At 54.4% G+C, this 15,878-nt stretch overlaps 2 protein-coding genes across 2 annotated transcripts in view; one reads left to right on the top strand and one right to left on the bottom strand.

The window, feature by feature from the left end:
- Window positions 1-2,624, top strand: part of NFX1 (nuclear transcription factor, X-box binding 1) — a 107,225-nt gene extending 104,601 nt beyond the window's left edge. The window contains exons 29-30 of the transcript XR_012071868.1: window positions 1,144-1,290; window positions 2,485-2,624. The gene's annotated coding sequence lies outside the window, so the exon portion shown is untranslated. The remainder of the gene's footprint in view (window positions 1-1,143; window positions 1,291-2,484) is intronic.
- A 4,474-nt stretch (window positions 2,625-7,098) lies between these two features.
- Window positions 7,099-12,945, bottom strand: AQP3 (aquaporin 3 (Gill blood group)). The gene is made up of 6 exons (XM_072959252.1): window positions 12,750-12,945; window positions 9,634-9,760; window positions 9,138-9,275; window positions 8,687-8,805; window positions 8,189-8,406; window positions 7,099-8,102 (listed from the first exon to the last, which is right to left on the bottom strand). Exons 1-6 carry the CDS (start codon window positions 12,855-12,857, stop codon window positions 7,934-7,936), a joined length of 879 nt encoding a protein of 292 aa, XP_072815353.1. The 5' UTR covers window positions 12,858-12,945; the 3' UTR covers window positions 7,099-7,933.
- Between the last annotated feature and the right edge of the window lie 2,933 nt (window positions 12,946-15,878).

Here is a 15,878-nt window from a genome sequence, read left to right as displayed (position 1 = left end):
TTTATTTTAATAAAAAAGATTTTTTTAATATAGGTACTGGGAATTGAACTCAGGACCTCATACATGCTAAGCACGCACTCTACCACTGAGCTATACCCTCCCCCCAGGGCCCCTGCATTTTCATTTTACACTAGGCCCCACAAATAATGTAACCAGTCCTATACCAATATTTTGTTCTAGTAAAATGTCTCAATTCCCAATTTTGTTCAGTTGTACTTGTAGTCTCCTCCGCTAATTAGGCTTTAGGTTCCATGAAGACAGGAACTATTTGGTAGGTTCTGGTTTCCCCTTTCCTAACTCCTGAGCATCTATTTGGGAATAGATGGAGCTGACATCTCTCTTGGGGCCAGAGGTGGAACATGTGACTTAAGCTAATCCAATTAGATTGGGCCATCCTTGTGACTCAGGGGTGGACATGTAACTAAGTTGGTCCAATCAGAGTGCACCTCTGGGTATTTGTTGAAACTGCTGTGACAAAGATGCTCCCCCTTCCCTGCTGGACATTAACTAGAAGCTTGTAGCCTGGAGCTACTGCCAGATGTCTTGGAACCATAAGAGAATCCAGGCTTAGAATGAGGTTGACACCATGGAAGCAAGAGAGGAAAAACAGAACGGACATAGGTGCTGGATCAAGCCTCACCTGAAGCTTTCCTCTGATTGTTCAGCTACGTGAACCAGTGAATTACCACTATTGCCCAAAACAGATTGAGTCAGATTTCCTCATTTTTGCATCCAGATGCTTCCTATCTGATTTTGTCTATATCTTGTTCATTATAGTAATCCTGATGCCACAACCTGACATAAGAAAGATCCTCAATAAATATTTGATGAAATAATAAGCAAACAAATGAATTAAACTCAAGTCCTCCAGCAAAAAGACCAGAGGTACTAATTTACACATGAGACTTTTCAAGGAGCTTTCCTGCAGTTTCTGCTGGTCTCCTTGACCCTGTATACCTTAAGGGACCCCCGACTGGTCACCCTCTCTCCTGGCTGGGGCCCAAATCTCTGGGACAGTCCAGAGCTCAGTCACTTTCTGTTCACCCCCAGGCATCCAGGACTGCTGTGGTTCCTGTCTGCAGTCAGGTATCCCTGAACTTAGTTTCTCTTTTTATTTATTTCACTTTTTCCCTCTTTTTTCAGGTGTCCCTGGACTTAGAAGCTGTACCCTGAGACTGGGGACCTAGGTCTGAACTGGCCATTGCCTGGCCCCATAGCTTCATGCAAGTCACCTGTATTTGAGACTCAGCCTCCTGCTCTGTGAGCATGTGGACCCGTTGACTTCAGAGGGTAAGTTGGCCCTGACTGTCTGGTTGCCTAGGATTCTAAACTTCTGTGACACAGACAGGCAGCACTACCAGCTAGAAAAGGAGAGTTTTAGTCAATTCTGCTGTTCTCTTCTTCAGCAAGTATTTGTCAACAGTTACTGTGTACCCTGCCCAGACACTGAGACTCTCAGCCACGTTTTCCAAACCTCCTGCTTCCTGAACCCTTGCCCTGCAAATCTGGGCTGTGAAGTCAAAACCTAAAGGCTTCTCAACCCCACATCATGAGTGTGCATGTATGAATACAGGTGGGCAAGTGTGCAGTGAGTGTGCATCAGTGAGTGTGTGAATGAGTGAGGATGAAATATGTTTGTGTTTGTGTGAGCACACACCCCTCCCCAGCCCTTCATAGTCATAGCAGACACATCTTCACATGTATGTGGGCACACTCGCACCTTTTATGGCCAAAGGTGGCTCAAGCTATAAAACTTTAGTCCAATAAAGGGGAGACTTTGTCCACAGGCTGGAGTCAATTTCCCTTCTCCACCCCCAGCTAAAGGCTATCTCTCCTAGGAAAGAGTTCCCTCACACTGGGGCTGAAGCCTGCCTCCCCCACTGCTCCAGACCCCTCCCAGCTCCTCCCTTGGACTGTTTCCGGCCAGGCCCTGGCAGTGACCCTGAGCAAAGAGGCAAAGGATGAGGGTGGTGGGCAGGACATTCCAGGTGCCTCCTCAGCTATGGGGTGGGGTAGGGGCATCTCCATGGAGACGAGTGGTGGACCATGTCCAGATGATTATCAGGACTCCCAGAGTCCTCCCTCTCCTTGCCAAGCCAGACCTCCTTGACTCTGAGTGCAGTGAGGAAGCAGGGGCTAGAGGATATTGGGAGTAGACCAAAACTACTTTGCAGAGCAAGGATCGCTTGAAGAAGTTGATCTAGGTGATTGCATCTGGCTTGAGCCTTTATCCCCAGAGAGTTCTGGAGATGGAAAAGCGTGACACTCGCCCCTTCTCCACACATCATCTGACCAGAAAGTATGACCAGGGTGGTCCAGGGAGGTTTCAGGTTAGTCAGTTTTCACCCTTTTCATAACCTCACCCCACTGACAACCTCAGCTGTTCCATAAGACGCCCCCCCGTGAGTTCCCCCCCAGACCTCCTGTGCTTTGGTCATATGCAGGGATGGGTGGGGCCCACAGACCCTTTTCCTCCTCCCAAAGCTGCTGAAACTCCCAGTGTGTTGGTGAGAGCTGGAAAAGACCCTCAGAGTTACTGTAATTGTCCTGGGAACTGAAACAGGATGGCAGTGAGACCTGAGGTAGGACTTCTGATAATCAAGGAAATAAGATTTGGAAGCACAGATTGGATTTTGCTTCTGTCTTCAACCTCCCTGGGATCAACTCTGTCCCCTGACCCCATATATACTACCCTCTAAACCCCTAATTCATGACCCCAACCATCCTCAACCTCTACCAGATCCCCAGAGCTCCACAATATGGTGGTGTGCTCACCTGTTCCTTTCTCAGGAGACTAAGTTTTCAGGAGAAGAGCCAGGCTGCAAAAGGAGCTCTGGCCTCCGTCTCCCCTGACCCCAGTCTTTCTAGGGAAAAGTTGGTTCCACCCTAGCCGGAGGGATTGAGGCTAGACAACGAGGCTGACAAAGGCCCCACGGAGGCTCCAAGCAGCCTGGAGCTGGAGGAGATGGCTTGGAGAGTCAGGTGTCTCCCTCCGAGCCTGGCTTCACACTTTCCCTTCCCACAGTACACCACAGGGAGCTCACAAGGAGCATGGCAGTAATAGTATTGTTGTTATTCTGTATTCTACAGCACTCACTGCTACGTCTGTTGTTCCATGCATATGTTAACTTATTTAGTCCTCACCATGTGCATCTTAATGAAGTAGGTACTATTACTATCCCCATTTTACAGATGAAGAAACTAAAGAGTCGAGAGTTGGAATCTGTCAGGAATCCAGCAGGAACGATATATTAGGGCTTCACTGAAGAGAGTTTATGTAAGGACTATTTACAGAGGCGGGGCAAGGGCACAAGAGGTGGCCCGGGCACTCATAGCAGGCAGCCATTCCCTGGAGACAGTAGGAAAGAGCAGTGTTACTGGACGCAGTGAAAGCCCTGGAAGAGGCATGAATACCCTGACTTTCCTCCCCCACACGCTCCTTGCCTTCTGATTTCCCAGCTGTGCCTCCGACTTAGCAAACCCACCTGGAAACCAGAGGGCAAGAGGGCCCAGGTGATGCAGCCCACAGACGTTACTAGCCTACTAGCCCCCCGGGGCCGTAGAGCTGGTGGAGATTGAATCTGGAGGCAATGGAGACCACATGCCCAAGGGCCCGTGGCTGGGAAGAGCTGGTATGGAACACAGGTGATATGGACCCAGAGCCCTGCTCCCTGAGAGGTTGCAGAGTGCTGCCTGGGGAAGGGGTCGAGGGGAGCCAGCTGGGGACAGTGGGCTCGGTTCTAGTCCAGGCTTTGCTGCATGGCTCTGTGACCCTGAGTGGGACTCTGGGCCTCAGTTTCCCCTTTACTGGTGGGTGCCTCTCTGAAACAACCCAGACCAGGCAGAGTCTCTGTTCCCACTGCTACCCTCTTCCTTACCTCAAACCGGCCCCAGGCTTGGAGACCCTGAGTCCCTGAGGAGGCCGCCCCCAGCTGCTGGGCAGACACACCCACTTGGCCCGCTTAGGACTCACACATTCTATTGGTTCTACTCGGTGTTTCAAGGTGAGCCCCCTTAGTCTCCCTGAGGGCCCCGGGGCCTCCTTTCCTCCCTTTGCACTGCCAGCATTCCCAGGCCTACGACTCAAGCCAGCTCCCTCCTCCCAGCGAGGAGGTGCAGGGCCCCGCGGAGGCCAGGACCTTCACAGACCCTCCCTTGGGGGATCAAGGGTGTCTGGCCTGCCTCTGGGGTCTCTCTTCGGGGTGTAGTAGTCCCTCCTCTCCCCTTCCCACCCCACCCAACTCTACCCCACCCACATTTCCCCAAGCCTTGGGGTGCCCCACCCAGATTTTCAACAAACAAAATCAAGGGGAAAGAGTTAGCAAGAAGGAGGGAGCGCATTACCAGGAACTAAGGAGGAGGAATGCCCTGGGGTAAGACGGGTAGGAGAGTCACCCAGACTCTCCTAGGTGCTAGGTACACGCAGAGATGGGCTCCAAGTACACGAGATGTTCACTTAGAAGTACCCAAAAAAAGAGCCAGACACTTCGAGTCAGGCAGTGACGGAGACACACAGGAAGAGACCTCTGATCAGCCAGGGCACAGGCCCAGAGCCGCAACCAGACAGACTGAGAAAGACAGGCACACCCAGGAACACCAAGAGGTGCACACTCGCATGTGCACCACAGGGGCAGGCACACGAGGAAACCGAAACCAAACTCAGGTTTCAGGGAGGCTCATTTCAACGCAAACAAGTCAGGACTTTAAGGAAGTGTGAACTCCTCCGAGGTGGGCTGTGGAGAGCACTAGCTCAGGAGGAAGGGACAGAGGTGCGGTGTGGAATCTTGATTCTTTCTCCAAGTCCACCTTGGAAAATGGATTAAGATATTTTCCTAGAGGAGAGGACAATAGCTCAGTAGTAGGATGCGTGCTTAGCATGCACGTGGTCCTGGGTTCCTCCTGGGTACCTCCATTAAAAAAAGAAGACACACACAAAAAGATACTTCCCTAAAGGTGATGAAGAGGTTTCTTTCTAGAACTTGCTATCAGTCAGAACTGCTGATAGGAGGCATATCTTAGAAGGGAGTGGGGGAGATGGGAAGGTCCTTGGCCAGGCCTTCTGCCTTCTCTGGTGGTCTGACCTTCTGTCCCGTGTTCCCATGGCTGCAGGCTCCTCTGCCCTCTATGCCTGTGCCTGTGGCCCCTCTTGTGTCTCCCTTCTATTCCTCCCAAAGCTTCCTCAAGTTAGGGCACAGTAGGCCATCACCCCACTCTTCCTCCCCTTCTCAGGCACTTCAGAATCATGGAAAGATTCTGAGGAGGAAGAGGATATTGAATTCAATGACCTTTAAAAAACAGCCTTCAGCATTTCTCCTCCACCACCAACCCCACCCCCCACCCCGCTTCAGTTCTGCAGGAAAAATCACTAGGTGACATTTATTGACTATTTCCCATCCAAGGGTCACTTTGCTGTCCTTTTCATGAATTATCTTCCATGATCTCCTCCTCTCAATATCTCCCAATTCACAGATGAGGAAACTGAGGTTCAGGGAAAGAAAATGACCACCCCCAAGATCACACAGCTAGAGAGAGGCTGTGTGGCCTGGAATCCAGGTCTGACTACTCGTTCAACACCGTACCAGAGGGCCTCCCCAACCCCTGGGCTGACTGGTCAGGGTCAACTGTGGAATTTGAAAGAAAGAGATGCCAGAGAGCATGGAGCATGTTGGGGAGGAGAATAGGGTGGGGGCACCCAAAGTGGGACTGGTGTGGCTGGAATGAAACTCTGAAGCCCACATTCTCCTCTCGTGGTTTGCCCTTCCTCCCCCAGGGCCTGAGAAGGGGGCACTCCCTCTGGCTCAGATCCCTTCAACATTCCAGACACACCTCTTGGGAGCTGGGGACAAGGAGGGGTTGGAGACCTGAAAAGGAACTCCCTTCTCCCACTCGCACCTGCCCTGAGTCCAGGCTGTGTGACCATGCATTCACACCCACCCTCTCTGGGCCAAGGCCTCCTCATCTGTGAAGTGGCTGAGAAGCAAGAGTTGACTTATTAACCATACTTAAAATCCACAATTCTCCTTCCACTCTAGGGATCTTCTGGTTCCCATGGGGTTAACTCTGCAGGAGGCTTGGGTTGGGGCCGCCTCTCCTTTTATTCCAGGTGAAACTTAAGGAGGATTCAGTAAGGAAGGAGGTGAGACAGGGCACATGATCTCCAGGTGTGATCAACCCCTTGCTTTCCTGGGCAGTCAGGGCGCCAGAGTCAGTCAGTCCACCCCCAGCCTAACTGGACACAGGGGTGCCTCAGACTGAAGAACTGAAGCACAGCTGGAGGCAGCTGTGGTCTCTGGGCTCAGATAACTTACCATAGAAATGGTGGAAGAGTGGGGAAAGGCAGGGATGAGTTCCTGGAGGACACACTGGAGCAGATCTGGAGGATTGTAAGGAGTGGGCAGTGAGGTTGGGAAGGCACAGGAGCATACAAAGTAGGGGTCGGGGTGTGGAGCTTTGTGAGGGGAGGGGCGGGGACCAGAGCCAGGTCCTGGAGGACCTGAATGCAGTATGGAGGGTTGGGTTTTTTTTTTTTTTTAACTGAGCTATAGTAAGTGTACAATGTTGTGTCAATTTCGAGTGCAGAGCACAGATTTTCAGTCAAGTATGGAGGGTTTTGGGTGGCAGGGAGAGCCATGGAAAGAAGCCCACTTTCAGCAGGGGTTTCAGAAAAATCCCTCTGGTTGCTGTATGGACTGATTGGGGCAGTCATACATGCTAAGGGGACTGTGGCCAAGGTCTAGTTGGAGGCGATGGAGCTGATTGGTCTCCTCCAGCAACAGGGAGCTCACTGCTTCTTAGGTAGCAGTCATCCCCTTTGGGCAGCTCTGCCTGGGAGAAAGGTCTTTCCTAGGACAGGCTTCAGCATGCCTTCCTGGGACAGTGGGTGGTGTAAGGATCAGGAAGGAGATGTTATTCTTTATGCCGGGGGCTCCCAGGAGGATGGAAGTGCGGGATCACCTGGTTCAAGCTGAGCTGTCTGTGTGAGGGGCCTGCACCCCCAGGGCAGGTTCACGTACTACCCTTAGGGTGCCCTGGCTATCTGTGGCCAGACTCACTGAAGCTCCTTAACTGGCCCCAGAAAAACAGCAGAGCAAGTGGAGAGATATTTAAACAATTGGTATACATTTTATTGGTTTTTTTATAAAAGGCAAAAGAGTACATGTGTTGAGTGGAGGATTAAAAGAGTGAAGACCTATTTAGACTCTCCCAACCCCATCCCTAAAGCTGTAACATCTGCGCTATATATATATACATTTTTTTTTTAAGAGCAAACATGAAACTTATGACCTGGACTTCACCCCACCCCTTTCATGCCTCCTTTGTGACAGAAACACGTCACTCTGCTCCTACTTATGTATGAATAGCCAGAGCTCCACACCTGGGCTGTGATCCTCTCCTCCCAGCCCTACTCATATTCCCACCCTACCTCCCCCAAACACCCCGACGTAGAAAAAAGCGCAGACACACACATACTCAGAAACACATGTCTGGACCCTTCTCCACATGGAGCCCCTGTAACATGCAGACCCCTGGCCTTTTCCTCACTCATAGACAGACATGTCACCTTCCCCCTTCCTCTCACCCACTCTCCTGCAGCTAGAATCCTTTCTACTTGGTCCCTTGCCCTGAATATCTGGAAAACCACACACCCGCACATGCACACACACTCACACACCTGCAGTCTGTTCTCTCTCTTTGGGAGACAAAGGGCTGTATTGGCCCTACTCCCTGTCCCAACACAGCTCAAGGGCAGTGGCCAATGGTCCTACTGGGGCAGGATGGAAGATCCCAAAGGGGGCTGTTCAGAGGGGTGGTGGTATACAAGCAGCTTCCTAGCCTGAGAGAGGGGTCATAAAGCGGGGCTTCTAGGGAGCAGCCCCTGTACAGTCAATGAATGCTCAAGGGAGGAGGCAGGGGGCAGATGGCCCCTGCCCCTTCACATCTGCTCCTTGTGCTTCACATGGGACAGTTTCACATTCTCCTCATCGGTGGAGGGTGGGGGCGGCTCCAAGTGGCAGCCGATCATGAGCTGGTACACGAAGACACCCGCAATGGAACCCAGGAGCGGAGAGACGATGGGCACCCACCACCAGTGGCGGCCGGTCCTGGGGACAGACAGATGTGGTCAGGCATGGGTGGAGCAGGGCAGAGGGGAAACAGGCTGGGGCACACTGGTGGGAGCTGCACTCACGTGAAGACTTCCGAGCCCCAGCCCGCAAGGGCGGTGAAAAGGCGTGGGCCGAAGTCCCGGGCAGGGTTGACGGCGTAGCCAGAGTTGAAGCCCATGGAGGTGCCAATGACCAGGACCACCAGGCCCACAGTGAAGGCCTCCAGGCCACGGGGGACAGGGTTGTTGTAGGGGTCCACAATGGCCAGCACACACACGATAAGGGAGGCTGTGCCAATGAACTGGAGAGTGGGGAGAACAGGGTGAGAGCTCCCTGCCAACCTCTGTGCCCACCCCCCCACCTCATTCCATCCTCTGGCTTCCCTCCACTCTTAAAGTCTTGTCATCTCCCATGTTGTGCTGCTCTCTAGAGCGGCGGTGCTAAAACTGTTGCTGGTTAAATATGCAGATTCCTAGGAATCTGCTCTAGACAAGGAGTCCTGTCCCCTAGCCAACCCATGAGCAACCCAGAGCAGCCTGGTCCTCCTCCCTGAGCTCCCCCTACGCATCCCCAGCCCATACCTGGTCGAAGAAGCCATTGACCATGTCCAAGTGTCCAGAGGGGTAGGTGGCAAAGATGCCAGCTGTGCCATTGGGGCCCGAGACTATGAGCTGGTTGTTGGCAAAGCCCCAGATTGCATCTGGTGACAGATTAGACACCAAGTGAGTGAGGGCAGAGGCCTGAGCCCCGTCTCCCCTCTCAGCTAGGCCCACCCTCCCAAGAGTCACAGGTGAATATAATCACTGCTTTATTATTCTGGGGTGGAGGGTGGAGGGGTGGAGGGCCTGAGGCTCCACTGTTGCCCAAGTCATTTCTTTCCCCTTGTGCCCCCCACCTTGGGCCTGTGTGTGAATGAGTCACGAGCCTGGGGCCTGGGCATGCCCCAGCTGTCTGTCATCAAAAGGCCTGGTGCCAGCAGGTCGCAAGCAGAGGGAGGGTGGTGGTGGAGGAGGGCAGGGTGGGAATACTCACCAAAATACAGCCCAAAAACAATCCCGGCACCCAGGAAGGCTCCCAGAGTCTGAGCTAGGGTGTAGACAGGCAGCTTGATCCAGGGCTCACGCGCCAGGAAGCACATAGCAAAGGTCACGGCAGGGTTCAGGTGGGCCCCTGCGCAGAGGGGAGATGGGACCTATTAGCCCCCACCTGCCACAGTAGGGAGGCCAGGATTCCCCCACTCCACACTCGCCTTCTCCAGTCCTGGTGAGCAGGAGTGCGGACAAGGGTTTCTTGTACAGGACAGTGGGTTGGACTACGTAACAGACCAACTCTGCTAATCTCCGATTCCAAAGTGAGAGTAGAAGGTGTTAGTATCAAGTTCCTTCTCCACTCTCCTCTTCCAAGGGGCCCAAAGCTAAGGCATGGCTATGCCCTGCCCTTGGGCAACTTCCCCCCAACCCCTTTTGTCAGGACACCTTGTGGGAATGCTGTGGAGGAGTGATGGCTGAGGGTGGGGTAAAGGCCTTACCAGAGACCTGGCCAGCAACAAGGATGCCCAGGGTGACAGCGAAGCCGAAGGCCAGGTTGATGGTGAGGAAACCACCATGGGTGCCCCGGCTGAGCACAACCTGGGCCACAGAGCCACAGCCAAACATCTGTGTTAGGAAACAGAACAAGGCAGGTAGGGTGAGGACTAGCTGACGACCAGCGACTCTCACTCCAGAAGGAAGGGATGAAGTCAGCAACCCCATTCCCCACTCTTGCCTTCATGGAAAGGACAGGAGGGAAGCCCTTTCCTGGAATCAGGCCCCACCCCCTCCTGCTGCAGTTATCCCTCACCCCCACAGAAGAAGCAGACATGCCCTCCTACCCCCAGTGTCCCAACTTTAATAAAACAGGGCTCTATGAAGGAGGCTGGAAGCCGAGTTTGCACCTGAGAACCCAGAAGATAACTGAACCATCTTCACTGATTTTTCTTGACTCTCAAGATGGGTAGGTGTATGGGAACACTCTCACCCTAGCAGTTCCTCCCCCAGCCCTTCAGGCCTGGCCCATAGTGGTGGGAAGGCTCTCACTCATCCGCCACCTGCAGCCGCCTGCCTCTCTGCCCCAAAGAAGAGCTTGGGGTAGTGGGGCACAAAGAAATAGAGAGGAGGCCAGAAGTGAGATTGAATCCACTTCTGAATCTGGGGTGTCAGAGCCCCTGCCTCTCTGTCCCCCTCAGCACCTTCAGCCGTCTTGACCTGTCCTTGTCCCAGAGCCTCCTCTCTCTACCGGCCCTGCCCTCCCTGCCCTCGGGGGTCCAGGTTTCCACTCAGATTTGGAGGTCCTAAAGACAGATTTGAGTGGCTCCCCTCACTAGCTGTAGTCCAGGAGCCCCAAGGCAATGGAAGTGGGGAGATTGGTTCTAAGCTTTCCGCCAGAAATGGGGGGATTCAAGAGGACTAAGGGCCCTTATGTCCTGCAAGTCAGAAAAGACTATTTCCTTTGTTTGAATGTTAAAACCGCTTCCATACCAACTGTAAAGACCTATTGTTCTGAACCCCCAGAGTGTTCTCCACAACCACTCCAGCCCCTACCCTGGCTCTCCTCTTCTACCTCTCCATAACTAAAGTTCTTATGCCTATCCAGCAGAAATTTCCCAAGACCTGTGCTGAGGGCCCTTGTTCCTTCTGATGGATCAGTGTCCTGCTGTACTAGATTGTTAAGCACTATGATTATCATCCTTCAGAAAGACCAAGAGATAGTGGGGAAGCCAGCGGCGGGCAGTGATGCAGGGCAAAGGTGTGCAGGCAGGTAAGAGCAAAGATCAGAGATGGTGTGTGTGTGTGTGTGTGTTTGTGTTGGAATAGGCACGTGAGGGTCTGGGGCACCTTGCCCAGCTTGGCAGGCCCTGGCCTCAGCTCCTTGGCTGCCTGAGGCCCAAACCTGGCTCCATCCCAGGAGGCCCTGGAGGGAGAAGCTGTCAGAGCCAGTTCCACCACCTTGAGACTAAACTTCCTCTTCCTTCCCCCCTCCTTCTCCCTCTCCTCACCTTACTAGGTGCCCCAGAGAAAGGGGCTTCCCTCATCCTAAAGCCAGCCCCGACTCTGCCACTGCAAGCTCTAAGCCCCCAACTCACAGACGTAAGCGGGCAAGCCCTCACCCACCACTCTGGGGTCTCCCAGGCCTGACCCCTCCTCTTTGGGCACTGACATCCAGTGCCTCACAACCACCTGAGCCCGAAGCCTTCGCAAACGGAACACCCTCCTTTTGTGGTCAAGGATAAGCCGAATGATCCTGGGGTTCAGCAGGAGGCCTGACTGCTCCTTTGAGGGGAGGTGACAGAGACTTAGGAGAGAGTAGGGAAGTCTTTCTGTGAAGGGAAGAAAACTTCCCCAGTCCTACCTGTTCTCAAACAGGAGGCTGGACCATAAATCAGAGAGGGAGTGGGGGACACAAGGCTCTGGGGTGGGAGGCTGATAAGCACCTTCCCGACTCCCTTCTTGGCACAAGAGAGAGGCGGGATGTAGATGACTGTTAGGGCTGCTTGTCTGGTAGGGGGCTGTGGATAAGGTGCTCCACCTGCTTCCCCCCTTCCTGCTCCTGGAAGCCAGAGGTGAGACTCAGCCCTCCTCTCCCCATGGAGCCTGCTCCTCCACCATCACCCATTTGGAGTGGGCCACCCAGCCCTACTGGCCCCTAGTTAATCTTCCCAGTCCACCAGGGGCTGGCTGGTCTGTGTTCCCTAGGGTTGGGGCTGGGGCACGGACAGAGTACCCCATCCACTGCAGTGGAGCAACTGAACCCAGAAGTAACCCAGAGGGAAACACGTGTAACCACAAGAGTGGCTGGAAATCAGGGAGTAACTGGGGCAGGAAGTGGAGCCCATACCTGCTGTGTCTGCCAGACCCAAGAAGTGCAAATAGAGTCACGGGAATGATCGAAACTGGCGTAACCAGGGAGTAACTGGGACTGGGGAGTAACCCAGACAGGGGAAGTGCCCCCCTCAGAGAACCCATAGAGTAACTCAGACACTGGGGAGTAGCTCAGAGTGCTTGGCATCTGTCTGGGTAACTGTCTGGGAGTCGCTCAGCACTTCGTGCCTGGGGCACAGCTGCCTTCCACATCTTTAGGATCCTCCTTCCTTCCCACTTGCTGTTTGCTGTGTGGCCTCCGCCCTCTGCCCCAGACACATGGCAAGCTATTCTCACATCACAGGTACTTTTGGACTTTCTGAGGCTTAATTATTCATTAGAGGCCAGGCATCCAAGACCCAAATAACCCAATAGGGGCCCATTTGCTACTGCCTTCACTGCCTCCCCAGGCTGGAACTCTGGGAACCTGGAGAGCTGTGGGAGCAAGAAGGGGCTGGAGGTCCCAGACTGCAGAGGTGACTGACAACCTGTGGGCTGGGTCACTGGTGAGAGGGTCAAGGATCAGAGCTGTCACTTGTGTGTAGCAGCTGTCATTCTGGCAAGAGTCAGAGCTGTCATAGATAGGGTTAGAGCTCTGGGCAAAGGAGTCAAGCTGGGGGTGGGGGGGGAAGGTCAGAGCTGAGAGAGAGGTCAAGGCTGTCTTTAAAAACAAAGCCCCTCGGCGAACAGGGGGACTGGGGAATGTAGGGCTGGGGAGAGAAGGGCTTCTCCAGGTCCCTCCACTCACCACGAGGATGAGGGTCCCCAGGCACTCAGCCAGCGCCTGGCGAAGCAGCCGGTAGCGGATGTGGAGCATCTCCCCGCAGCGGGACACCAGCTCCTTCTGTCGACCCATGGCGGGGGCAGGCGGCGGCGCTGTCGGGCGGGAGGGCTGGCGGCGGACGCAGCAGCAGTGACCGCCAGCGCCGGGTGGCGCCCTTTATAGGAGAGCGGGAAGCACGCGCCCCGCCCGCCCGCCCGCCCGCAACCCCGCCCGCCAAGCCCCGTGCCGGCCGCAGAAGTGGGCGCCACCCCTCAGCTGGCCTGGGGAGACGGGGGAGGTAGGGGGAACTTGGGTGTGAGGGGCCTTTAGGGCGAGGCTTGGCCCCGGAGGGCACTTAGGGGAGGAGATGTCTCGGGGCTGAGAGCCAATGGTCCGGTAGAGGCACGTGCAGGACCAGGGCTGGGGAAAAGGAGCCGCCAGAGATCTCCCTGGCCCTCGCACAGTGAGCCTCGCTGCCATGCCCACCGCGGTGGGGCTGAGAGGAGACATGTCATAAAGGAAAGGAGCTGGCCCCAGCTCTGCAGCACAGCTGGACCCAGCATATACTCAGTCAGGGGCTTAGAGGGAGGAGGCTGTGGGTCCCAAGAGAGAAGAGACTCTCTCATAGACCAGACCCAGGTGGACACTGGCAAAACCTGTGCTGAGTTCCAGCCAGTGTTCACCAGTCCTTGCTCCTCCTGCTGTTAGTTCATGTCACATGTTGCACGGCTGACCAGCTTTGTCCTCAGCTGTGTCCACACATGACATCTGTCCTATGTTTCTGATCACACTTTCTGGGCACTTCTCCTGTCTGTGTACATGCCTGTGGAACATGGCTGGATTAACAGAGGTTGACACACGTGTACCTGTGTGCAATTTGCACATGGCTCCAGAGGCTGAGCTGCAGTTGTCCTGACAGGCCACATGCTTGCCAGCAGCGTAAGTCCCAGATGTTTTTAACCCTCTCTTCCCCTACTCTGGCTGATCCCTGGCCAGGGGCAAGTCTGTCTTTTTAAGCAATTAAGCTGGCTGAAATGAGGAGATCAGGCCCATCAGAGGAGGGGGATGGGCAACCCCGCTCCCGCTGCTGCATCTAATAATTGGGAAACTGAGGTCTGGTAGCCTGGGCCCTACTCCCACAGGACTGGGAGCAAATATACCCTCACCCAGTCTCTAAGGCAGCATTGCCAGAGAAGACCACATTTTCCAAAGAAACTTAATCCAAGTGGGCTAAGAGCCCTGGGGATTTGTCTCTTGAGGAATGGCTGTCAGAAATGATGGCTCCACACATGCAGGTGTGCACACACATACCCCCTAAGACTGGAAGCCTTACTTGCCTATAGATACTAAGCTTTGTTCACATGTTCATGGAATCCCATTCACATGAGAGCCTGGCCATAGGCTCACACATTTATTTGTTTTGGGCTGGGGGTAATAATTTATTTATTTTAATGGAGGTACTAGGGACTGAACCCAGGACCCTGTGCAAGCTAAGCATGTGCTCTACCACTGAGCTATACCCTCCCCTGCTCACACATTTATGTAACCCCACACACACAAGGTCTCCCATGATCCTTGGCCTATGGAGAAGCACCCTACCCCCTGGGCCCCCAAGGGCTGGGAGGCCCCATGGTGAATCAGGAAGCCATCACCAAGTGCCTGCCTGCGGCCCCACTGCTCATCTGACTCAAGACAGAACCCTAGACTGCCAGTGCCAGAGCCCAGATTGTGGGAAGGGGGCACACCCCCTGCCATGCTGCCCTCTCTCCTTCCCACACCCTGGTACGCTTTTCAGCCCCTCAACTGCCTCAGGTGGGGCTGCAGAGGCAGCACGGGGCAGGAGCTGGCAGAAGGGGCTCTTCAACATTGAAAGAAAGTGGGGAACCCCAGCACACAGCACCTCACCCTCACCCTGCCTGATCCTCAGCCTGCCAGCAGCCAAGCCTGGCCTGGGAACCAGAGCAGAGGAGAAAAATGGGCAGCTCTGCCATCATCAGGCACACACAAGGCCCTCCCTGTATATATGTGTTTGCACTCAGTTCACATAGGTGCTCACGTGTGCTGTACCCAGAGGGAATACGTCACACACACAACCGTGAATTCGTGTATCTAGTTCATACTAAGTAGCATTTCTTTTCACATGTGCACCTACATGTACTCACACATGTGTGCACTTGTGTATATGCTATATACCTATAATCCCAGGGCTAGAGCAACTTGGTGACCTGGCCCTCCACAGTGGAGGCAGCGCTATCCCAAGACACAGGCTTGGTAAGTGGAACAACAGCTGGTTCCTAACAACCCCTGGCCCCAAATCAAGGCCCAGTCTTCAGGACCATGACCCCATGTACTCCCACCAAACTCATTCCTGTCTGTAACTAGTGTGTACACACACGTTCGTACGTGTACACACCATGCACATTGGGATGGGTTAGGGTTGGAGATGAGAAGGTGTGGGTAGGGCTCATGCTTCTTAGTGGGCCTGAGAGGACCCTGCCTGGAGGAGGGGGAAGAATGCAGTGCCTTCCAAGGGTCCCTTATTCCTGTCAGCCCTTCTGGGGTCATCTGGGATTAAGAGGGGTCAGGGCCTCTCTTGCTTGTTCAGAAGCACCAGGCCGGCCTGAGTTTGGGGGACAGAAGCAGGACCTCATCTCACAACTAGATGCTGGCAATGGGGTGGGGTAGGGGCTCATTCTCTTTGTAGTCAGTGTGAATGGCGCCCCCTGGAGCAAACGTCAGAAGGAAGCTGGGCTTCACCGGAAAAGCCTGAGCTTGGTGAGGCAGGCTGTGACCCTGAGTCACACAGCTTACCCAGGGCCCTCTGGGCTTCCTCTTGTGCCTTGGGAAGGAAAGTCAGGGCTGAGTGCAGGCTGGGAGCTCCTGAAGGAGGCAGGTGAGGATGCCCCACCTCCTCCCAAGGCACCTTGAGCAAGCTCTGTGTCTCACCTGGGCGGGAGGGCTGAGGGCGGGAGGGCTGAGCCCGGGAAGGGGCCCCGACAGCCCATCCACCCAGTGGTACACCGTGACTCCTTGAGGTCAGAGCTGGGGGGTGGGTTCCCAGGCAAGGGAAGGGCTGAAGACGCAAGTCCCAGCCTGTTGGACCAGAGGGGCTGG

The sequence above is a fragment of the Vicugna pacos genome, chromosome 4 (assembly GCF_048564905.1).
Source record: "Vicugna pacos chromosome 4, VicPac4, whole genome shotgun sequence".
NCBI lineage: Eukaryota > Metazoa > Chordata > Mammalia > Artiodactyla > Camelidae > Vicugna > Vicugna pacos.
This window is presented reverse-complemented; position numbering and strand designations above follow the sequence as displayed.

Bases quoted from the DNA above. Each gene is read 5' to 3' on its own strand.
- AQP3 (XM_072959252.1), bottom strand. From the start codon at position 12,857: ATGGGTCGACAGAAGGAGCTGGTGTCCCGCTGCGGGGAGATGCTCCAC. The intron at 8,806-9,137 runs GTGAGTATTCCC...ATCTGTCACCAG, and splicing joins TGTTTTTGGGCTGTATTTTG to ATGCAATCTGGGGCTTTGCC. The intron at 8,407-8,686 runs GTATGGGCTGGG...CCCACTCTCCAG, and splicing joins TCAATGGCTTCTTCGACCAG to TTCATTGGCACAGCCTCCCT.